General features: G+C 39.1%; 1 protein-coding gene across 2 annotated transcripts in view; it reads right to left on the reverse strand.

The window, feature by feature from the left end:
• RSRC1 (arginine and serine rich coiled-coil 1) overlaps window positions 1-25,692 on the reverse strand; it is a 176,065-nt gene extending 150,373 nt beyond the window's left edge. For both annotated transcript variants that reach the window (XM_087740338.1, XM_087740337.1), the window contains exons 1-3: window positions 25,575-25,692; window positions 17,741-17,935; window positions 15,028-15,153 (exon numbers count right to left, since the gene is read on the reverse strand). In XM_087740338.1, the coding sequence (XP_087596464.1) occupies window positions 15,028-15,153; window positions 17,741-17,928 (314 nt within the window). In that variant the 5' untranslated portion in view covers window positions 17,929-17,935; window positions 25,575-25,692. The remainder of the gene's footprint in view (window positions 1-15,027; window positions 15,154-17,740; window positions 17,936-25,574) is intronic.
• Window positions 25,693-26,390: the final 698 nt, after the last annotated feature.

A 26,390-nucleotide genomic window follows, 5' to 3' on the forward strand; every position in this document is an offset into this window, starting at 1 on the left:
TTTGGGGCTGAAATTCTATTTTGAATACTCATCGATACTGCAGACAGCACGCTAAGAGCTTGATCCCTGTCTGGCACTTTCCTATTATAAGTAACATAAGGGTACATTGACTAACCACAGGCAATCAAGATATTACCATTCCTCAGATAAGATGATATCATCTCTAACAATCTATTGTACTTCACAGTTGCAACGTACTAGGAACTTGATAACTTTGGTTACCAAGCTTCAGTTTCATAAGATGCACCAATCTTGTGACTGTATCAGCTTACTGTAAGATACGTTCTGAAATAAGGTCAAGACTTCATTGTATTATTCAGATAATTCGATCTTTTTAATTTAGCTGAAGCATGGGAATACTCCATAATTCAGCTACTTTACCACAGTCTTCAGGAAAGCTTTCATCAGAATGCTTGAGAGCTTACTTTATCCTGTTGCCTGATCCGCAACATTCAGACTTCTGATGCTCCTTTCAGGCCAGGGGTGAGTAACAACGCATCCCACCAACCCCTAATCGTCACCCCTGTGAGTAAGTGGCTCTGTTGACTTGGACTCAAGATTAGAGTTACCATCTAGTGCACTTTTGCAGTCGGCAGCTGGAAAACTCTTGATATACTCTGTTTTTAGCAAATGTTTGCTCACTGGGTCTAGCAGATAGGACCACCAACGGTGTAAGGCGTGGAACTGCGCAGATTTTGTCTTTACCCTGTAAATCAGATACAACTAAGGACCCCATCAGGACAGGCCGCTGCTTTTCTCCTCAGTGAGTGGCTGAGCCCTATAACAGCACTGATGCACACTCATTCCCTTCTGTGTATTCCTGTTGACCCTACTCTCGACTTCATTTTGATTTACAGGGTTTTCACAAATAAATTTAACAGCAGACTGGAATCATGAAAAAGAGGACCCTTATATTCTGATTTAATAGTTAAAATCTTTGATGTCGGAGACTTAAGGAAGAATAGCCAGCTGACTTGAAATCAATAATGGAGAAAAAGCAGATAATAATTTAAACTGAAGGCTTGCTTGAAATTCGCCTACATTTCCCAATTCTCAGACATATTTCCTCTTTGCTCTTCCAGTCCCCTATCCAGCAGCTGTTGTCTGCCTCCCCATTGGAAAATAAAATACAAAGTAATGTTACAAACAAAAAACATGTCAATTTTCAGTATATTCACATTTTTGAGGAACAGACAGTTTTCGAAAAAAAAAACCAAACCAATCAAACAAAAAACACATTTGAACTTTTCACAGACAAACAAATGAAGCAAAAGATTCAGGGCAAGAATAGCGTTAATGACTTCTTGTTTGTTCTATTATTATTTGTTCTATCATTTATTTGGAAGTTGGAGAATATAGCACAACACTTGGACAGGACGGAGTGTACGCAGCAGCAGTGGGAAACAATACCATTTGGCCATTTTCAACTCATTTTGAGAGGGGGAAAAACCCAACAACCCAACCAAGAGGTATTTAACATCCCCTAATTCAAACCTTAAGGAAACCAAAATGATATTGATGCCTTGGCAACAAGTCTATCCTTGACCGGACAGCTCGGGCTTAGGGGGTCTCAAGCCAAGACAAAGCAAAGGCAGATGAGCTATGAGTAACGCAGGACAGACTGACACAACCCATAATGCCCCTTTCCGAAGTCACAGCTGAAGAAGGACACAGCATTTGCCTACATTAATCTGGTTAACTTGTGGAAGGGGCATGACTAATTTGCTCAGTGTGTGAAATTTTATATTTTTTATTTAACTGCTTCTGTTTAACCATTTACTTGAAAAACACAAATCTTTCTCTTCTCTAGTTTAGTAGGAAAGCCACGTCCAGATACATTTTGGAAGATCTCACCAGAAAGGGAACAGCTCTACCTAAAATGAAACTAAGTCGTTTATTAAATTCTTTTGCAATGTGCATTCCATTTTAAAATATGCTAAAAAAGATTTACAAAAACTTGACTAAATATCCTTTCCCAACCTATTTTCTTGGTTTGTAGTCCTCAGCTGCCATAACAGTACAATCTTTAATTGTACACTGTATTTTTGTTATAGGATAAAGCATCTTTACTAAAACTGCTAAAATACAGTGCATTAAAGAGTTCACGCAAAATGAATGTCTTCTAGCTAGCAAAAATTGCATTTTGTGAGTCAAAAATGAGATACAAATTTATAAACTACATATGTCAATGAAAACAGGTCAGTTATATTTTCTTCCAACATGCAGAAAAAAAGTGATCTAGACCCTATTTGCTACGAATTTCACATGTCATAATGCTATTTACCAGCGCCCCAATGTTGGGTAGTCTGCGGAGAAATAGTACAACGTCAATACAGGGTAGTAAATTCAAGTTACACTAGAAAAGATAACTGCTTTAAGAACAGAGGAAAATCCGGCGGAATGGGAAGTACTGGCCAAAGGTGTTCATCATTTCAAAGCATGCTGAAGGTCCCTGACAGCAGTACTCCAACAAAGCCCCGTGGAATACAAGCTGATCTGCCAAAGCAAATCCCAGAAGGACAGCAGAAAGGACCTTCTGTCTTCAGGGAGGACACAGGGTATGAGGATGGACTTTATAGGACCAGGTTGGCGATGGGATCCACTCAGAGCCCCAAATTCAACACAAGCCAGATGTTGAAATTGGGTAATTACATAAAGGTATGTTTAAAGTTCTCACTGTGAACAGTTTTATAACTAACATGATGGCTATACTTAGGTTATTCCCATTGCACTGCTATACTACATCAAAGAAAATAAAATCATTAGTAGTTACAATTTTGACTAACACCAGAATTTCCAATACAACCAATCAGAAAGTTCAAAGGCAGATTAAAACTGTTGTTCCACTCTAAAATCTATTTCCTAATAATAGTTTTGATAATTAGGGAGCAGCATTTCCATATATTTGATGGGACTTCATACAACATAATTCCTAATGAGTATCAATAAGAAAGGCTATTTTTATTTTATATTTTTTTTTGTTTTGAAAATTTGTTTACAAAAGTGATCTCTTCTCAAAGATTACCATTATAAAAGTCTCAAAATTAAAACAATTTAAATTTTTTTTAAAGAATTCTGTAGCTTTCCTGAAGGATTAGTTTGTGTTTTAGTTTATGCTACCACAATTCAATTGCTTTAACACCTTGTGGTTTGAACTAGTACTTCATGAATAAATGACATTTTCTGCTTTTTTAAATGAATAACTATTTTCAATCAATCTTACACTTTAACCATAATCTGAACAATTATTTTTTAAACTTATCTTTTAACATTAAATTACTAGAACCACATTTTTTGTAGCAAAAATGGCAAAGCTGACCTTTGCTTTATTAGCCTACAATTTGCTCACCAGTGTTTTCTTAAGCTGTATGAATGGCTTATGTACGTTGACAACATCCCACAGATGGTTATGATTACGTTCAACAGGACAACACACTCACTGAAAACTTTCACAGACGCTTACCTACTGGGATGTCACATTAAATCTGACAGAGTAAGATAAAATAACTACATACTCATTATAACATCTCAAAAAGGTCATTTTCAAATGATATTCACAACATTTCTAACGTAATTATTGACAGAACCGGTGCACTAACATTCATGTAAGAGTGAGTTTTTAAACAACTGCGATTATTACATAGCTTTCTTCTGCCAGAAGATGTCCTTGAATATACATAGCTGTCAACATCTTGGAAATAGATGCCCCTAACTACAAAACTCTGGTAAACGTCAGAATTCGATTTGACTACTACTTGCTTCCTCTCTTAATGCTTAATGACTAATTCCTCAGAGATACCCTTAAAAGCCCTAAAATGTTGTCCTTGGGTAGAAACTTTCACTCAGCAATCAATCGGGAGCAAATTAGATGATTGTGTTGAAATGTACTGCACTGTTTAAGCTAACAAATGAATGAAGAAAGGTAGTATATCGGAACATATGCCACTACACTGAAGTTGCTAAAAGGGTCTGTTGGAAGAATATTTGGTTTCCAGTGAAGCTAATATGCTATAAGAAGGGACAGTGATGAAAGAATACCAAGTCATATGGAAATCCAAATATAGTGACAGACACAATTATTTTACTAATTGCTAATGAATACAGTCAAGTGGCTTCAAAAAGCAAAACTTTGCTTGGACTACTTCAGGTTTTGACCTCTGCATGAGCAAATGCATTTCAAACTGAAGCCCACCAAAATTGATTAACGGCGCCAGCCAAGGCCAGGGTGTAGTTGAAGCTTTTTTTCCATCTATCACATGGCCCCAAGGATAGTTAAATGAACCTTAAAATGGCTACAAACAGCTCAATGACTACACAGACTCCTGCCAATTAGAAATAATTAGGCAGTCATTTTGGTGGTAAGTCTTTTTAAGTGCATACATAATGATGCAATGATGCTTATTAGCGATCTCATATGAGCTATGCTCAAACAGCCTGGAATAATTATGCAACTATCACAAAGCCTTGCACATCTCTGTACTTCACCTTAATGCATTTAAAAATCCACTTCATTACCTCCAGTAATTAATCCTCCATTAATTGCAGGAAAAGCCCAGTTTACCATGCTTCGTTTCTAATTATCTTATAAATAGTTATGGTTCTAATTAATGTGTTCATTAAGCTGAATATCTTTCTCAAAGCCATGCTCAGAGCAAAGGTTCTGCTTTTGAGAGAAAAAGCCTAACTAGCCATAAGGTGAGGCCATTTTGGTTGTATTTGCTTTTATTTTAGTATATTCAACCTCCTAATTGGCATTTAAAATCTAATTTGGAAGAACTTCAAGAAGACTATATAGTAGAAAAATAGGAAAAGGATTTTTTTTTTTTTTTGACCCATTCTCCAATCAAGAAGCTTAGAGCTTTAACAGGAAAACTTTTAGCATATCTTTTTGATATAGACTGGTAACAGATTTTCAGTGCTATGCCACAGATTAATTTAAATTCTATTACAATTTAGCTTACCCCTGCACGTTTCCATATAAAAGAAGCAAAAACTATAGAAGAAAAATAGATATCTAACAGTATATGCATAATTTAAAAACATACTACTGCCCTGGCCTCCATTTCTAGGATATAAATCAGCAGTACAGAATTACGGAAATATTGAAATCAGTTATTCAAGCTGAGCATAATATAACTCTTTAAAATCAATGAGAGTTTTTCGGTTTGCCTTACTAGGAGCTGGTATGATCCCATGAAAACCGCAACTGAAGAATATTTTAAAATATTATTTATGGATAAGGAAACTCCATATTGAAAGCATATGTTTCATGGTATTTTGGAGGTATGTATATATGAATTTGCAGAAAACTTAAAGATTCAAAATAAAAAATATTTTGGATGTACTCTTGTAGAATTTAAGTTACAGTTAATATTAAGCTATAATAGTAACTTCCTATCTTTTCCTAGATTTTATTTTTTTTAAAATATACATTCTATTTAAATACAACTCTCTCCAGTTACACTATGCAAAAACAAATAGAAGTTTTCACATTTTTTCTTTATGTGATCACATATTTAACAAAATATTTTGCTCAGGTAATTACTTAAACACTATTTTGACAGTAAAAAGACAAAACGTATACATATGCCTGAAATTATCAATTTTTTTTTAATAATCTTTTCTTCCTGTAACATCACACCTCAGTTAAATCTAGAATCACTGAAGTCAAGTGCAGCTTTACCATCGATTCCGATAGGGCCGAAGTTTTATACCTATATTAGGACCAGATGAAGCATTATCATCTATATATATTCTTGCTCTTGCGTTTCAAGGAGACACGGTGCCTTGCCTTAGAAACTGGCAACTTTCCCTGTTCACAGTGCCTTACTCCAGCTTTAAAACTGCCCCTCGCCTGGTCTCAACTTGAACAACCCAGGCTTGACCCTTTTTCCCCAACCACGTTCTCCATACGTGGGCATCTCACCCTGTTCTTTTGCTCCTCACTAAAAGAGAGCAAGAGACAGCTTTCGGACAGATCAGCTCACTGAACTACCTTGAAGCACAGATGCAGGAGGAGAAGAACAGGCACTAAGGGATAAAGGGACAGTCAGGAACATGTCCCAGTACCCCAACTTTAATCAGCTTAATCTGGCATGAACTCGTTCCCTAAGCACACTGGTCATAATATTCATATCAACAAAAACTGGCAGCTGCCTATCTGGATCTTGAAGTACAATTGATTTATATGGGATAAAATTTGTTTGCACAAAGGTACCAAAAATACTGTATGCAACAGCTACTGTCCTACTCGTAAAGACAGCAATGCCCTGCTACGAGCAATGGCTTCAGCTGAAATCTTGGACAAAAGCAGCGATCAAAGAATTCCAGGGTATGTACGCTGATTCATACAGAAGAGTGATCATCTCTAAAAAAAATAAAACAACCACCAAAAAATCCTCTAAAGCAAGACTCAGCAACTACCGTCTCTGCCACAAAGATGGATTTGGAATGGCATACGGCACAGCTAGGAGCAAACCAAAATACCTTGAGAAAAATAGCTAAGAAAGGCAGTGGTCCCCAGATCCTGGCTGCCGTGAAGTTCCAGACTAGCTTCCAGCCACAGAGGCAAGACATTACTGATGAACAACTTATCTCTCTGGTAATTAGTTTCTCCTAGGACCGATAGATTTCTAGCAACTTATTTAACCTCTAGTTTCAGAAAAGCAAAGCATCAGGCACAGCATACTTCAAATGTTGCTGACCCCTGATCCAAGGTGGCTGGTTACAAAAACCAGTCTTGTTATAACTGCCCCTCATGTAAGTTGAATAAAATAACACAAGAGTAATATACACAGATAATTGAGAAGAACTATAGTAACCAAACTATTAATACATAAAGTGAATGTGGCAAGGAATCTGTGGAAGAAACAGTAATCCATCATTAAAACTATCGTGAACAGGGAAGCTGGCTTAGGGTTGTACATGTAATCTTAACTCTGGCACATGCACCTTCAGCAAGGTTGACTTCGGTACATTCAACAAAATTCAGGTTGAATTTTTGAAATACACAGGGTTGACAGCTACTTGTATTCTATTGTTACAGGGTAACTGTTACTCTTGCTAGGGTTTTTTTTACATTCTGATGAGTCCCGTAGGAAAGATACAGTAAAACACTTATGCAGCAAAACCACGTTTTTCACCTACATCTTTTTAAACTAGATACTGCCACTGTCATATGTTATTAGAATTAGAAAGAATGAAAGATGAGAATAAAGTAAAGAGTAAAACATTTCTACCAACTTCTACAATTTTGTGTTTCACATTTTGGTAATCACATTCTGGAAACAGCAGCAATTTACATAGTAAACAATGACGGTCTTATATTACCAATGCATCTTTAAGACATCTGCTATATGTTGGTTCGCATAGCTGCCTCTAGAAACATGATCTCTGCAGCAAAAAATAATAGATTCTATTTCATGGCCAGAGCTTTGGTAGCAGAGAAAGAGAGGATTAAAAAAAGAAAAAGTAAAAATACATAGTAGTTTAGAATGTAGACACATCAAAATCGAAAAGCCAATTCTCCACTAAGGGGAATCATATTCTTCTTCTTGTCTTCTTGAGTACCTTTTCCCAAACAGAAAACTGAAGCATTAAAAAAAAAAAACCCACACCCAAAAAACCACCAACCTGCAAATACACCCCGTCCTAAAGGGAGAAATAAAAGATTTTAGAAAAATAAGAAGCTATACTTAAAACACATTCTGTGTACATAATACCTGGACTGCTTTAGAAAAAAAAGTTTACATGTAATTAGACTCAACACTTAGCTCTAAATGAACAGCACTTATGCATTTCTATCTTTTTAAGCCTTTTTTAATACCAATGAAAGGCATCAAAGCAACTGTCACTAGCAGCTATCTGGCCTTATTGATAACTTAAGAGCCCTTGGCGTTGCCTTATGAAGTTTAATTTCCCAAAGCGGTCAATTAGATCTCAGTAATGTGCTCATTGACGGGTTATTGCTCTAGGATATCTTCAGTGCTACTGCTTCACCCTTGTATTTTTTCCAGTACACTCATGTAGACAAACTGTTAAGTTCCTTTTGAAAAAAGTCAGTTGTTATAGCTAAAAAAAAATATTTTTAGAGACTATTGGTGATACAACCTGTAATGCAACAAGATCCTAAATAAAAACTGCAGGTTTTGATTTATTATGGGAAAAAGAAGAAATATGATCTGGTGTTAACATCCACATAAAAACTAAAGATCACATGAGCAAACTCAGTAATCTGAATTTCACTAGTTCTTCCCTGCCCCAAGCTTTTATTTGAAGTTTAATGACAGAAATGCTACAATATCATAATTAAATATACATTCTAATGGACTCAAGACTCCAAACTGCCCCTTTCCCACCAGAAAGAAGAAAGACAAACATGTAATACTTACACTGATTCCTTACATAATTATGTGGGTCTGTACAGATAGTTGCATGTGAGTGTGTTGATTTGTGTAGTAAGGACAGAAGAAAAAATGTTCTAGGCAGCACATCAAAACTTGAAAAGAATAGTAACTCCAGTAGCTACTACCAAGCAAAAAAAGAAGTAAAGAAATATTTCAAAAGAAATATTCTGGTTAAATAGCATTGCTTGATTTCTTACAGAACTTCTATCTGCTTCTCTCTGGAAAATTCTTGGATCAGTTTCCAAAGGAGGTATTTCCAAAGCATTTTTATAGATTAAGACAGCTTTTCAACACTGTCTGACAACGTGTGCCCAACCTTGTTCTTCACAGGTGTCTTGTCATGTCTTGTTTCTTAGAGCAGATATACAGAAAAAGAGCCATGTTTGTACCCCCTCCCTTCCCTCAGAGCTACCTCGTTGCTCTCAGTCAATACTGCTATTGTTACTCAAACTTCACTTCCTAATTCCTTCCGTCTCCTTCCCATCAGAAAACTCACTGTCTGATGTCTGTAGGATGGTCAATCCAGAAAACCTTCACTTTCTTCCCAAAGCCTTTCCTTTTCCCCAGAACAGCTAACATCACCTATGTTAATGTTTATTCCCATAGGCAAGACCTCTACGCAACCGAAACTAACTTCAGCTGTAATCCATACAGCTCTATCATATTTAAATTTAGCATTTCTTCACAACGTTCATAAAAATGTCTTCTAAGTCCACACAACTGCAATTCATCTTATTTGTGTGATGATCTTTGCCCACTACTTGAGCCATTCCATTCTCTCTCTCTCTTTTTTTTTTTTTAAATTAATCTCTCCTCTACCTCCTCCTGTTCCTCCATAAACTCTGGTCTGATTTGCAAGGCCCCTCACAATTTTGCTTTTTGTTTATCTGCCATTATCCCTCCTATTACACATTGCTGCTGACATTAATGTCTATGTCAAAATGCACATCCCTTTTATCTTCCTCTCTCCTAAGAGCCTTTATTTTCTTTTCAGGACAATGCTGTTCTAGAAAATTCTTCCTGAAGTTGTCCACAATTAAAACTCTACATTGTAATTCATTAGAAGCTATCCATTACTGTGTGCTAACCAGAAAAGACAGATAGAGTCTGCAACTAAAAGGAAGGTTTGAACACAAGTTAGTATAGATTATGTCTTGATCCAACACTTGTTATCAGCTGCAAGATCTGATAGGCCAGGGGTTTAATTCAGAAAGACCCTAACACATTAATACTACCACACTAAAATAATACGACGCATGGAAAAAAAGAGACTACCAGAAGACAGACCCATTCCTAATGACTATTCCAAGCAATGCAAACACAAAAGCATTCAATGATAATACTGTTTATATCTTTGAAAAGTCTTACAAGCAACATTTCACCGTGCAATATCGACTCTTCACCAAAATATTTCCTAGCAATGGTTTGGATTTATTTTTAAGAAGATATTAAAAACGGAAATTCTCAAAAACAAAAAAAAAACCCTCAGGCAAAAGATGACTGACCCTTGCCAGTACTAAAAACTAAAACCTGCAAAAAGCTTAAAATCTTCCCTATGCAGTGGCACGCTATAAAGAACACAGGTAAACAACTGATACACAGCGAGGATTTACAGCTTGCCCCAGCATGCATAAGTATCTGAATGAAGCTATGACCTTTTTGAAAACAGATCAAACCCAATGGCAAGAATCTCTGACTTCAGGGTAAGCATTGTCTAGTATTGTATTGGTGTTTGAAGCAGTGGTGTTGAAAATGCATCTAGAAAGGGGTGGTGGGGAATTCTTTTCTTGTAATTCCATCACCACTGTGCGTCATAAAGCAGGCAACGCAAATTACACTGTCTTTAGAGATCACTGAATTTGTGAACCTGACTATTCAGTATGCGTGCCAACACAGCACTATTTTAAAGAAATTAGTCTGGGTTTACTATTATTTATTTAATGGCCCTTTTCACATTGCACTTCTCTGCATGACTAGAGGACTCCATTTTTAAATATTACGAACTATAAGTGCTAAACACAAAGAATTCTGGCAAGCTATGAGGGTTGAACGCAAGTTAATTCTATTTTATATTGCTAGGATAATGGCAACTTCAGTCAACAAGCTGCTTTTTGATACCAAAACCAAGTCTATTCCAAAGCCATCCATAAGTAGGTCGCCCTGTCGCTGGACTGCAATATGACACACACATTTAAATATGAAATCAATTAGACTGGAAGAATGGTAAAGAAATAAGATGTAACCATGTATCCACACACACAGGAAAAAAAACCCAACACACGGATCAAACACTTCCTTCAGTGACAGTCCAAAGGCATCAATTCTACAAACAGGATTACTTTACACACACGATATTTTCTCTTCGTAGGTATGGATAGATGTAGTAGCTGTTATTGTGTCAATCTTTAAGTTGAACTGTGTTAAAGATATTTCAAGGCAGCAGTTTTCAGTTTAATGTAAAGGGAAAAGCCAAAAACGCTTGGCAGACAATAAAAACAAACTTGCATATTTAAAGGCAATTATAGTGAAATACTCCGTAATCACAGAATTGTAAGAAATCAAGGAATAAAGGTTAACATCTTTTGGTTAATTCTATTTAAAGGTACATGAATTAAAAGATTTGCATTACAAGTTCTGATGTAAAGTAAGTATTTTCATATACTATTAACTTGCAAAACAATTGCAGTGAAAACTCCAAAAATATTAACGAGACTCTATCCACATAGAAATTAGATGAAAGCTGAGTTTCTCCATTCCAGAGAAGCATAATATTCTAATAAGAACTATCCTAATCTTCACCCAGCAATAATTTCAAGATGATATTATTATTCTCATTTCCTTGAATAATATCCATACTCCAGGGCCATTTTCCTTCTCATATTCAATATCATGCATGCTTGTATCAAGATTCCTTTCTTCATATCCTGTCACAGTATCAATCACTGCCTCCTGTCCACTCAATCCACTTTTGATTTATCAGCCGCCGTCTTTCTGGACTCCATAACTCGACCCAAACCATTTTAGCAAGACATTGACAAATAGCACCCAGTATCACATCAACCTGTTCCACTTAGTAAACTAAGAAACAGTAACTGTGACATCTCTGCATAAGTATTCCATTCTATTCCCCAGACTGATGTATATTAATGAGGAGATGGTATTTGAAATGCTTCTTCCACATCAGCATCTAATATGATCAAATTAGGAAATGGGATGATTTATTAAATTTCGTAGAGCTGAAATATTTCTTTATATCACTATATGTGTGGTTTCAGAAAGTGAGCTGTTGCTTTCAATTTTTCTACTGAGGATGTGCCTGCATTTCACAGACGAATTATTGTCTTTAAAAAGATTGCAAGAAGGCGAAATGTTATTAAGCAAATGCTCAGTAAAACAAACTAAATCGGTTTTAAAATTCCTAATTTAATGTAAATCTTGGTTGTTTTGCTGAAATTCAGTTTGTGATCTTATTAAGTCATATTTGCATTGTACTATCTTGCTGTAGGACAGCTTTAAATTTATAGCATTACTAGGAAGCCCCACTTTCTTGACTCTAAAAAATGCATCTAAAATAAAATAGTTATAATATGCACAAGTTTTCTTATCTTCTAAAATAAAGTACAAAAAAAATCATTTTAGGTTACAAACAATACTTACTCAAAATATTTTTAAAACATGTCATTATAAAAATCTAACTTTTCAAATTAAAACTTGGTATTTCAGTATTTTACACAGTCAGAGCTCTGTAAATCAAACACTCAAATAAAACACCTATGTTAGAGAAGTTACTAAAAAAAATTACATTGCAGCCACATATACTTTTACTGGCACTTTCACTACCTTGAAAAACAAAATATCTTAATTTGATGGAGGACTGTGGGAAGAAAAGACATTATGAGATACAGAATTCATGCCATCTGCATGACTTATACCAAAACCAAATCCAGTGATTTAAAGATACCATGTAATGGATCTTAACTTCCAATATGAAACTAGTTTTCTAGTGTCAGTCCCATTTCCACTGGGGGGGGAATCACAGTTGCTCAAGTCCTAAAGGTGGTGCTCTGAAGGTGCAACCACAATGTTACAAATCCAAGCAGCACAGAGATGATCTTCACTTCGTTGCTGTATCTCATATTGCTGCTTTTTGGGTGGGTCTGTAGATTTTTACTCCCTGTCACTGGCAATTCAGAAGTTGGCGATCAACCGGAATACATTAGTGGGTAGCACACACTCTTTACTACGTTAACACAAGGTGCCTGCCTGAGCTACTTCTGGTCATTTTATTACCTAGTTTACATAATAAGTGTTTTCTTCAGTACTTACCTTTACAAGTCATATGAAAATAAGCTGCCCCACCCCAAAGCAAAAAAATTAACAAATTACAGATGCCAAGTTCTTATGAAAATTCCACTTCAGCACTACAAATACATACATTTCCTAAGACAAATATCACCTCTTCACATTTAACAGCTTTGAATGGATTTTTCTTGTCTGACTGCTTTTTTAATTCATTTCAACTTCTGGGATCCACAATCTCCACCAGCAAGGGCTTCCACAGCCTAATTATGAGATACAGAAGTACCATCTCCTTTTGTTTGACTAGAATCTGCCGCCAGCTGACTTCATTCGCTTCATGCCTGCCCCAGGTCTTACATTGGAGGAGATAGGAAACACTCATTCCATAAGCATCTTTTCACACCATTTTTTTTTTTTTTTAATGCCCCTCCATTATATTCCCTCTTTCCCCCACGATCTGTTTTCCAGCCTGCAGAATCATAATGTACTCAGCCCTCTCAGGAAAGCTGTGCATACCTCCGATCGAGTATTTGTCTCCGATCGAGACAGATTTTGAGATAGCAAAGAAAGGAACTATGTAGCATTGCTGCGACTGCCTCAACGCTAACAAACAGGGAAAACACAGGCCTCTAGTAGCAGCTTTCTGCAACCTATTTAACTCTACTCCAGAAATAAGATTAATCCATGGCTTCCCAGTGTAACATTACAGCAGAGAGCAGACTTGGAAAAAAATTACAATAAAGGATTCAATGTGTCCTATTGGTTTTAGTTTTATGCTTTTAACATGCCGAAACACTTCTGTTATAATTTAGGATGTTATTTATAAATATTTTCCCTGAAGAACCATGTCTGTGAATAGAAGTATCATTTAAAGTGACCTGCAGCTATACCTTCATAGCTATAGTACTGAAAAGCTAGTATATTTTATACATAAAATATTTGATACACAATATTTCTTAGCACAAAATGAAATAAACAGTAGCCATGTTTTTAAAGTTTTAGGTGCCTAATTTCCATATATTGCAATGACAATTAACATCGGTAAACCCCTTGGAAAAGATGACTATTAGACTAGGTCTAATGAGATCTGCAATTTATACTTATTACAATAAAACAGAGATGTTTAAATCAGGTTATCATATTTCCTAATACTGAGTATCTGACATACTGAAAAACACCTTCATTTTCACCTTATTCTTTTGACATCTCTTGTTTTAAAATTGATTGTGTTAGCAAAACAGTGGATATTCACAGGAATATTTCTACACACAGCACAGTAGCTTATCTGGGGTCTACAGCTCAGATGGTAAGTATACTCAAAGAGAGATCAGACAGTTTAAATAACCAAATTGCTACTACAAAGGCACGGTAGCAAAAAGTGTCCAGGCAACTGTTCTAATGAACAGCTGTGAATAAGTCATGAGAGAATACAAATAAGAGAAAGCAAAACATTCACATCTTTCAACAACAATTTTTCAACATTTAGAGGCAACAGCTCTACTGATCTGGTAAATGAAAATGACATGTTTTACTACATTCTTGGTACAGGTACATAAAATTACCTGGCTTAAGATCTGTAAACACATACCGAAAAAGCTTTGATCTGCCTGATACACTCAATATTTAATTTAAATTCAATAGAAAATGCTAACAGTAATTCTGATATCCAGGGATAAACTTTATTTAAACTTTTTAATTGAAAAACACACACACACAAAAAATGAGCTTCTTTTAATTACAAAAGTAGGAAGCAGGTTTTATAATACAAATTGCAACATCTGATTAAGATTTAAATATTTAAATTATGTTTATTATTGAAAACATCCATTTGTCACAATCCAATTTATCAAAAATTTCAGCACCATAGATATCTCTAAAGAGTAAGAAAAATTTGCATAACTAAATACTCCTCTCTTTCCAAGGGAAATACAGATGAGAAAATAACAGTTTAGTCTGATCTTCAGGGAGCCAACGTTATGCACGGGAGTTATGGAAATCAGTAATCAAAAAAATCCACAAGAAGTTTTCAGATTATTATAGTTAAGCCAAGGTGATTTATTAATGTTTTCTGCACTTGGTCAAATGCAAAAATATATAACATCTTCAAAACCAACTGTTCCACCAGTGTAATTTAAAGATTTAGTACATCAAAAGCAGAGCATGGAGATTTCAAATTAGGAAGAGTTTCAAGTGATGTACAGTTTAGACGATCACTTGCAACCATTTTTTCTGGTATATTCCAAACTCAGTAACTATATGGAGATTTTAAATGAATGTTTTTACAGCAGAAATAATAATTCTTTTTCCTAGAAAAGAGTCTTACCTTCTTGTTCTACTTTTTGATCTCGATCTTTGAGACCTGTAGGATTTGCCTCTGCCCCTCGATCGGCTACGACTGCGTTTTCTTCTAGAACCATATGAAGAACTACTGCTTGATCTGTGTCTGCGTCTAAAACAAAACCATGCTATTAGTATGCTACTGCTTCTAAAAAAACCCAACCAAACAAAAAACCAAACAGGAACAAAAAGAACTAACAGTTTACTTAAAAGGGACATACAAACCTGTGTTTTTTGTATTATAACATGTTGTGGAAGTCTCAAATACCACTATTACACTGTAATAAGAAATTCACATACACATGGGCAATGCCTGTCTTAAAGAACTTACATTCTAAAAACATACATCTCAAGACAGAAAAAGGGCAGGAGGAGAAACAGAAGTTAACTGATTTGCCCCAAATCATGCAATACCTCAAGGGCAAAGCCAGGAACACAACCCAGCTCTCAACGGTTTTTAGTCCCATGACCCGCTCATTGGAACTCACTGCCTCTTTGCCAAATCTAAGGTTAAAGAAACATTTAGACCTACATTCTCAGGAGGATTTACACAGAAATACACCATATGGGATAAGGACTACAACTCCAGCGCTAAAAATGAAAACCATAAAATGTTAATTTCTGCATTGCTGCTCTATGCAATTATTTCCAGACATACTATGTACATTCATAAAATGTAAACATAAAAATGCATTTTGAATTATGTACACCTAAAAATACTTTACGTATCTCTCTATAAATTTACAGATGTGTAACGTCAACTTTCCCTGTTTTGATGTAGACAGTTCCCCCCCCCCTTTTTTAAGTACAATTATTAATAAAATAATCAATATTAATTTATTCCACCTGAGTTTGGAAGTTTTCTCCTGAGTTCAGTCAGGAGTCAGAATGGTGTCTTCCCTTCCCTCTCCCTCCCAACCTCCCCACTTCACTTATTCAAAGAATAAATCCTTATACACATAGGAGAAAGGTGAAAGAATACATACTAAATACATAAATTAAACCAACCAATCCCAAAACTGATGGGAGGAATACTTTCCAATTCTTAATCTTTTGTAAGGTTTCATCTCGATATCTGTCTCCCCGACAGCTAACCAAATAACAATTACAATCCTTATGAGAACCTCGATATTTTTGGCCTTTATTACGTTTTAGTAATATTAAAATATAACACCACGTAAGAAACGTTTCTGTAATTCAGGATGTACTCAATGTGATATGCGCTTGTGTAACATAAGGGAAAAGGTGCTGTATTATGTACAAGTAGTGTTGCAGTAGTACAAACTGGAAAAGATATATAGGTTAACTACTACAGAACAGGTCTTCATCTGAGAAAGGAATGCAATGTTCCTGCTAAAGGAAGATGAAGAACAGTAATCTTAGAGATTACTTGCTGGCTGGGGTTAAACCACAACACTGCTGCTTTTGATTCCTAAGGGCCAGGGATAAATCCAGCAGGACCCCAGCATGTAATAGTGACTTAACTGCCAGGAGCAAATGTCCTAAACTAAGGGCAAAGCAAAGGTGCCAACTAGATCCTAAAAGCAGACACTTTCGTCTTTTCCAGATTCAATTTAAGTCAACTGGTCTTCGTCCAGGCTCTAATCTCCCTTCAAGCTCTGTTTTTATCTGCGAGATAGCCATGCCTGCACTGGACTAAAGAGATTCATAAAGCTGCATGTCATCAGCATATTGTTGGCATCGAAGCCCATGTCATCTCACTGTGTCCCCTAAGGGCTGTATGTAGATGCTAAGCAGGAACAGAAGAAAGGGGGGATGGAAATAAACAAATAAGAAAGCCCCCACAAGCAGCCAACTTGCCCCTCATTGACACACTCTTCTGCCAGCTAAAGAAAGGTTTGTCAGGAGCAGTTTCTAATATATTTACAGTGCAGCTAGACACAAGGAATATTTTCGAGCTCCACTTATTAATAACTTGACCACCACCTGTTCAGTTTGACTCCAGGATCACCACAAGTCAGACAGAGATACCCAGGGTATCTAAAAAGGTCAGGTACTGAAAGGGGCCGCTGATGAAGGAATTACAGTGTTAGGTCAAGAAAAAATTGGTAGATACAGCCACATGATCTGTGTTCTAGACACCTGGCTGACTACTATATTCTGTACGCATAAAAAATAGCAAGAATAATGGTGAAAACAAGCTGTTATAGCAAACATACAGACCTACTGTAAAATCACCCCAAGTCTTTCTACTGAGAAAGTCTGCCTTGTCTGGAAAGACCTACTTGGTTTATTACAACAGAAAAAGGTAACAGAATAGCCTATAACTAGTTCAATGAAACTACTTTTCAAACTGGCGTTAATATATGAACTATTATATTTCAAAAATAGATCAGCAATTCATTCTTCAGAAGGAGGAGAAAGAAAAAGTTATTTTAGTTGGTTGTTTTTTGTTTCTTTTAATAAGGAAGTTACTTTTAGATTTGCATATACACTGGTTTCATATTCTTGGAAGAGGGGGAGGTGTTCTGGTTTTTTTGATGGTGGTTTTGGTTTTTTTCTTTAAATATAAGAAAAAAATATTGCCATATCTTCCAAGATTCAGAGCAAACTCCGCTATAAAATTCCAACCTAGAACTGACTACACATTGGATTCAAACACTTCTAGCTTTGTACTATAATATGAAAGAGCCTATTTGTAAACAACTGCAACAGACAGTAAATTACTATAAATGCACCTTTTCTCATAAGAATGTGAACGAGACTGGAGATCTCGAGACCGTGATCTTGACCTTGATTTCCTTCCAGATTTTTTACGGTTGTACGTTCTACTGTCTGAGGAGCTACTCGAAGACGAACGCCTGCGGTGTTTCTTTTTCCTTCTGCTTCTGTTCTCTTCTTCTGTGTCCGAGGAGCGACGTCCCATTTTTAAACTATGTAAAAACAGAAATTCTAAACTGTAAGAAAGTCTCACGCCTACATTACATTGTTATATGTATAAAAAAAATAGTGTGTGTGCATATATAAACATATCATTACACCATTTTTTAAAAGTTATGTGCATAGAAAATTTGTTTTGCATGCAAAAAGAAAAATCAAGATTTTAATGACATCAACAAATTCATGTTACCAAGTAACTTGAAATTTACAGTCAGCAAATTTGAATGAATTTATTATAGTATCAAATATTTGTTGTAAATTTTCACAAGATATTTCACAACCATTTAAACAGATAAATGCACTGATAAAATCATTTATACATCAGAACATATTTTCATTTTAGCTTATTTTTACATTTTTGCCTTGGATATTAATTTTTCAGGAATTTGGGGAGTAATGTAGAAGACACGTCTAATATCTGATATGTCACTTTAAGATGCTACACAGTCAGTAGTACAGCATCTTTAATATGTTTAATTTACAGTTATAAGTGAAGATCCATAATACACAATCAATAGAATACAGTTATTGATTTCAGCTACTGATGTGACTCACTTCATGTGTTTTTAGGTTGTGCAATTAAAATAATGTACATTATTGTCCTACTTGTCAGAATTATAACATACATTGAGAGAAATATTCTAGGAAGTTATTTTTAAATTAATTTAAACTACAGTTAGGTTGATTTGTGTTCTCAATTTAGATTCACTCAACTTTAAACTGCTTTAATCAGACATATAAATACTAAATTTCAGAAATGTTTCTTGATTACCAGTGTGTTTACTTGGACAAAGTTTACAGACTTTGATAACAGATTTGAAAAAAAAAAAGGGGGGGTGGGAAACCCTGCCATTCATTTAATTGTTGCAGAGACTATCATCTTCATTTGGAACTTCTAAGAGATCAGTTTCATTGCTTCACAAGTAAAGAAATGTTTTATTTCTTGACTTTTCATGCTGGAAAAAGTGCATACTGCTTTAAAACTGTTTTTCTGTCCCAGCAATATCAGCTCTATCCACCCAAGACTTCAAGACCCCTCTTCACACACACTTCAGCTAATGGCAGTTAGTAACAGCCCCTCTTCCCAAGAACAAACAGTTATTTCAAGGCTCCCTAGCTACTTCTGCACTGGGAAAACAGGAACTCATAATTCTTTAACATTCATATCAACAGCGAGATCACAGATATATTTTGCCACAATATCATCTGTCTTTAACCAACACTGAAATATTACAGGGCCTCATATTTCTAGCACAGACAGGTTGAACTTGTTCATTTTCTGCATACAAACTTGTGCCCTTCCTCACACCTTTTATCACGCAGGCAGCAGACTCCAGTCTCCAGGGTAGAGATGGAAAACAGAACAAAAGAGAAATTCACCATTAGGTCTGTTTATGCTTAAATTCACCAAAGGCTTATATGCAAATACAAGTCTTGATTACGCTAGGCCTTTCGGTCAAAATGCATGACTGAGGGAAAAAAAAAAAAACAAAAAAAAAACCAACCATATTTCGTTCCACAGGCCAAGTCTCTTAAACCTATATTTTCACCCTCAAGTTCCCAAGACAGCTGAAACTGTTCTGCACACAACCATACTTGCTGCAGTCCTACACTGATATATCTGAAGACCCAAGCAGGCACAGGATTTGCAAAGTCAGTGACCAACTTTCCCAAGGGAGCCTTTCAGGTAGCTACATTCCAAGTACAATAAATATACAGACAATGCTGCGCTTGGCAGAATTTGAAGACTATGCCAGAGATGCAGGTTTGCTTGTCAGTTTGAGAGACACTCCTCCCACGCTGCTGAAGCTCATCCTAAGGACCGCCAGACCCCCGGAGCCACAGCGCGGAAGCTACAGCAGGCACAAGTCAGGAGTCAAAGGGACGTCCTCCTGGAAAGTGCCAAGTTCTGACCTGGCATCTACTTCAAGGAGAATTTCCATATTTTATCCAACAGTAGTTTAATGCAAAATACAAGACAGTCTCTTAGGTATCTGGATTGTCTCTGATGTTCACTAGAGTTCACTTACTGCCACAGTCACAACAGTAGCTAGGTAAACTCATTCCTATTTAGCCAAATCTCTGTGGATTGCAGATGGCCCTTCGGTACGCAACTCAGAGCTATCAGTTCCACTCCTGCAGCCAGGAGTGCCTATAAATTAGTCACTCCTGAGCTTTGCTGCAGTAAATCCCTCTGTATGTGTACTTCACTTCTCAATAGTTTCTGTTTTCAGCACTTTAAATTGGTCCTTCAGCTAACAATCTAAACAAAGCGTTTTTGAAATATTCAACTTCAAACAGCAAATCACTGTGCACCTAAACCAGCAGAATTTTAGGAGGATGAACTGCCATGCAAGAGAATTTATTTTTTAAATGAAGTTATTTGGACCATCTTACTACAGTTACTCCACACAGATTTTGAAAAAGACAGAGGCAGTACTTTACAGACTATTTTATCTCATTTAAGGAACTATGACTTTAATTTACAATTCTGTAGAGGAATGCCAATTTATATCAACACACCATCTTGTGCAGTCATTTTATTTCTTTCCCCCCTCGTGCTAAAAGATTTACAGAGCTCCAAGGCACTAACAGTTACTGAACAGTAAAATAAAGCTCTTCATATATATACTGATAGAATAATCTTCAAATGAACATGAACCTGAATCTCAAATTTAAAATAAGCTGAACTACAACGCACAGATTTTAAGTTAAAAGCTCACAGACCACAGCTCATGACAGCAAGATTAATGAAAGAGACCAGAGAAACAAAGAGTACAAAAGACATTTCTGCCGAGATATTTGCCACTTGATGTGGATATTGTTATGAGCCAGCACATTACACTTCAACATATATATCGCCTGTTGTTTAACTTCCTTTTTTTGCCATGGGCTTTTTTCCCCATTTGGACATATAACTGGATTAAGTAGCATATAAAACTAGTGAAACGTATTATGTAAATCTCAATTTTGTGTCTTCAGGACCAAAGAAGAACTACAGGCCATGGCCCTTCCCTATTAGGGGACAAGCCCTGCAGCATACGTGCACATACTTGAGTCTCAGGAGCTCCAGGAGCACTGGGTTTACCACGGACGAGCTACAGGACAAAGGCACATGGGTGACTGATGCCCTACACGTTCTAGAGTTTCCACTGAAAAAGAGGCTGCCAGAAGGAGACTGTTGATCCTGGAACAACCTGTGCAGCTGAGTCCTAGTAGGTGTCTCCTACAGGGATATCTCAAATACACAGACAACAGACAAACTTGTCTGACAGGCACTATCCTTCACGGGGTCTTTAGACCATCCCTTCAGTATGTGACACACATTTTCCTGCGAAGATGGCTCTTATAAACACTTGAGAGTAGTCAATTATCAAGACCTATAACAGGTTAGTGTTCTCCCTGCCTACTCCCTCCATACTCCTGAACAGACCTGGGAAAAGAGTTTGCCAGCATTGACTGATCACACCAGCTGAAGCCTGATGGACAGAATTGTTCTGGTGGGTCAGCAGTGGTCCATATACCATTTCCAAATAGTACTATATAATCGTACCTACCGATTGCAGAGGATAACTAAGATCACTCAGGGAACCTTAATTAGCAAAAATGAGGCGGGGGAAGAAAAGGCAAACAGAAAAAAAATGAGACTCATTACACGGCATCATATGCTGAATCTCATGGGTTTTTACTACCTGGCTGTTTCCATACAAAATCTGTAAATCCACCACAAAAACTATAGGAAAAAAAAAAAAAAACTACCATAGAGTTAATGGAGTGCCGTAAGAGAATTCACCCTTACGGCTATGGGCAATCCCATTTTTAAGGCTCCTTACCCTTACTTCTCAGACAGAAGTGTTAAGCCGTATGTATTTGCAATGGGAGATATGCTTCTGCTAACCCCTCTTGAGGTGTAGGCACTGTAGAAGGTATGGCTTTCAGTGCCTGGCGAGACACAAGAGGCTTTTATCCTGACTATGGAGCAATATTAGGAGGAGAAGAGGAGGAAGGAAAGGCATATTAACAAGCACCAACAGCAAACGAACGGTTTCAGATGAACTTGGAGCCTGGGTGACATTCCAGGCATTTGTGGAGAGACGGTCTCCTGACCATCACATCAGTGAGGCTCATTCTCTTCCACACCCGGCCCCAACCTTCCCCCTGCGTCATTCTCATCCGCTCTTAGCACATTCCCTCACCCACTTCTGAATTTAGATCAAACTACTCTGGTCAAACAGCGAAGGAACACTGAGAATTCAGGAGATGCTGTCTCAAGATATGAGGACCCACAGCAGCTACATGGAAACCCATGCTGAAGCCTGAGCTGGAACATAGCATCATCAAATTAATCAGCTACTTCAGTATTTTTGAAGACTAGTGAATGTCTGTGAACTTCAACATTTTGAAGGTTTGCCATTAGTCTGAAATTGAACAGCTTTTCAATAGAATGACTAACAGCTGGACCTGATAAATTTTAAGTCCCCATTTGGAGCACAGGCATGTTGGAGTATCTAAAAGACAGGTCTCCAGGCCTTTGTTTTTTAAATAGTTAATTTTTGTTTGTTTCTGAAAACTGATGCTGCAACACTTTGATTTAAATGAAAACAAAGTGCGCACTCTCATACATGCATTTCGCCAAGAGAAATGCCAACGTCAAAAATTTCAAACCAACTATTTATATTTGGCAAAGTTACAAACAGCGCTATCAAGCTCACCTGCAAACAGCTCAGTAACCTCCCACCCTACATGTAACAATGTAAAGAAAACATGGAGGACATAGGAAACAAACAGACTTCTCTAGAAAACCCATTCAAAGAGAGTAAGGTACACTTTCAAATGTAGTAAGAAGCATACATTCATTCATCTGACCTTGTTCAATCTTGTTTCATAGATTTTTAGAATTATTTCAAGTGTGCAATACATTTTTTCAAGCCTGAGTTTCAAATTATTATTGTACTTACTGTTGCAGATTGTAAGAAAATATTATCTTTTGGTTGTTTCTAATTAGAGACTGTTATCCAGTAAACATTACTGCAGCAGACTACACCTTGAGCACAGCATCCAATTAAACAATACAATGTTTAGTTAACATAGTCAGCCAGAAGTGACGAAGACAAAATAACTGCCACATTTGGTCAGCATCAAATCCAAACAATGTATGTTTGTTTGTTACTAAGAGACTTTGATTATAACTGACTTGCAATAATCACTAACCACCTGCGGGGTGTATGTAGCTTCTCTACAAACAAGATCTTTTAAGAAATTCTAACCCATTTTATGGGCATCGATGGAAAATATACTGCAACCGTCTCAGCATCCCCTTCTTTCCTGCTGAACTGCACGAGTCCATCTCTAGGAGAGAATCAACAAGTCAGGATGAGACGCTACTTGAGCTTCAGCCACAAAACAAGGTTAACTGAAGTAAAATTTATGCCACGTCCTCGACAAACATGCTCGCTAGCTAATAAATAGGAGTCACAGCATTACTAATGGCAACGCTGCTCCCCAAAAAAGGGAAACCACAAACAGGCAGAGGGTAGACGTCCCTCTCGGACAGTTTCTGTGTGTGTACAGATCAAGGAGTGTCTTTGTGTGTACCTCCACCAAGCCTGCAGTTATGTGGAAACTCTCCACTCTACAATTCAGACAAATCGCTCTCAGTAGAGGAAGCGATTTAATTAGAAAAGACAATAAGGTGGCTGTTCTTAAGAGGGCAGCAACTTGAATTATTGTTGTTGATTTTACATACTTATCCAGTGGTGCCTCTTTCCCTTTGCCAAGTTTCCAGGTCACCACAGGAGGAACACCTGAATTGTATCTACCAAGACAGCTACCATAACTGGTCACCTCAGAAGAAAGTTCAGAGATCAAAGGATCACAGGAATCCAGTCACTTTCTCACAATCTCCCCCACAGGAACCAGAATCCACAGACACCAAACATACCACAACACTGTCTTCTGGTTACTTAAAGGATGTCCTCTTTACAGTTACATCAATGGTATTTTTCAAAATCATTAATTTTGAACTTGCAGAAAGTTTGTCTCGATTCAAAATCATGAATGAGCAATTTATAGTATCAGTATTCCTTAATTCAGCTTCAAATCTTTAGATTTCCAAGTTAAATGTGGGAAAAACTAGGCTCAAGGAGACGTCACACGCTCATGGTCATCCAGAACGCCAGCAGCAAAGTGGAGAATTGAACCAAGGCCTCAAACCCCAGTATGGTGCTCACCTACTAAGAGCCGGCCTCCACAAGCCATCTTTTCCTCAATAATTCTTAATTCTACAAACTGGCCTTCCACCATCTACCTGTATTTTCCATACTTGAAGGCAGTAAGAACTACAAACGTTCCTATTTTAGATCAACCCAAGTAAGTTCACGGAGGGCATTAATTAATCAGCATTTCTTCCAAGTAACCAACTTGCAGAATAAGCTTACAGACCAACTACGTTTACCTGAATGTTATGTATGCGGCTTTTGGTATTTCTTTTAAATCAAGTTCTAAATACCTTCCTCACTCACGGCGCACAGGATCACGCTAAACCACTTAAAATAACATGTTTAAAATTTGTCCCAGATCATTAGAACAGATAAACTGCTCAAAAAAGTTTCATTCATATCTGAAAAAGCAGCACCCAGAACTATATTTAGCTGAATAAAAATATCTAAAAAATGAAAATAGCTTAAAGGACTGCTGCTAGAAACAGCACATCAGATACAGAAGAAACCAAATCGCATACCTTCTTTACCCGCACTTCCACAGACAAGGACTGGGAAAGTAAGGTTCTACGTACATAATTTCCTCTTATCACCCTATGAATCAACATACAAGGTGGATTCCAAGGGCAGGTACCAGGGACGGTAACATCCATTGCAGACACTACGTGTTGTGTTCCCTACTCACATCAGCTGGGCCCTGCTAGTAGACAGCGGGAGGCAAAAGAGACTTGAAATAGACCGAGAGCCGTTCCTAGTGCTCCGTGCCGGTCTGCAGCGGGAAACCCGACCGGAGCCGGAGGAGCACAGCCGGGCCCCGCTCTGCGCCCCAGCCGGCAGCTGAAGGCCGTGGCCGCGCTGCTCCTGCTCCGCCCCGCACACGGCGCTGCCCGCTCCTCCGCCCGCACACGCAGTGCGAGGCTGCCCCTGGAGAGGCGGGCACGTTTGTGACCGGGGTTATCGCACACACCCCCGCTCCTCCGCCGGTCACGGCGTTCCCTCCCGCCCCCCAGAGCGCACGGCCGCCGGGAAGCCGAGCCCGGCACCGGCGGGACCCCCGCGGCCCAGGGCGGGAGGCCCGGGATGGGAAGCAACCCGCAGCGCTTCCGCGCCTGGAGCCGCAGCACCCGGCGGCCGATCCCGTCCCGGGGCCCCGCCACGGCCCGGGGCGGCCAGGCCTCGGCCTCGTCATGGCAACACCGGTCAGGCCCGGCCCGGCTCCAGGCCGCCGCTCCCGCCCCGCCGCCACCCCCCGACCCGGCCCGCGGCTGGGGGCCGCCGCGTCCCCTCAGCGCGCCGCGGCCCGGGGGAGCGGCAGCAGGCCGCAGGGCGCGCCCGGCCCCCCGCGGCGGCGGCCCATGGCGCCCTGCCTCGTCCCTGCCGGGGGTGGGCTCGGCGCCCGGCCCCACCGCGTTACCTGAGCGGCGGAGCAGCCAGGCCGGGCCGCGGGAGCGGAGGCGCCGCCGGGCCGCGGCTGCCGGTTTGAGCTCAGCGCCTTCCTGGGCGGCGGGCAGGCAGCAGCAAGCCACCGCCGAGCTCATCCAGGCGGCCAGGCAGCGCCGCCGAGCGCCGAGGCATCGATGCGGCGCTCTCGCCGCCCCGGCGGGGCGAGCCCCCCCACGCCCCACGCGGGACCGCCGGTCCCGGGGGTCGGGCTCCCCGCTGCCCACGGGCGGCTGCAGCAGCCCACGGCGCGCTGTCTGCAGCGGGCGCAGCGTGGCGACCACCGCAACGACTTACCGGCACGCCGCCGTGGCACGCTGCCGTCCGCCTCCCCCGTGGGCGACGGGCTCCGCGGGGCGAGCGGTGCGGAGGGTTTTCTCGTTTCAGCTCGAAGCGGTTAACGAGGGTCGGTGTTTCCCGGCCCTGACAACCGCCCCCGTGGCCGGAGGGGCAGCGCTCCCCCCGCGGCGTGGGCACCGCACCGGGGCCGGGCTGTGCCCGGGGGAGGGAGCGCCCCCGCCGCAGAGTGGGCACGTCCCGGGCCGAGCTCAGCCTCCGCCGGGCAAGGGCGAGAAACGCAACGAAACGATTTCATCCCTACGCTTAATTCTGTCTTTTGACGAATGTGGTTAGTTTAACGCGAGTTTCCGAGCACACGCTCCCCGCCACGGGAATCGCGAAGTGTTGCGTGAGGATAAACGAAACGTAAGGATGGAAGAGCCGCTGACGATCGTCTTTCCCGTCGGCAGCCGGTCTGTTTCCGTCGGGACCCCGGTGTCCGATCCCACCC

The sequence above is a fragment of the Nipponia nippon genome, unplaced genomic scaffold, assembly GCF_047370975.1.
Source record: "Nipponia nippon isolate SJK-2023a ecotype South Korea unplaced genomic scaffold, ASM4737097v1 scaffold_7, whole genome shotgun sequence".
NCBI classification, from domain to species: Eukaryota; Metazoa; Chordata; class Aves; order Pelecaniformes; family Threskiornithidae; genus Nipponia; species Nipponia nippon.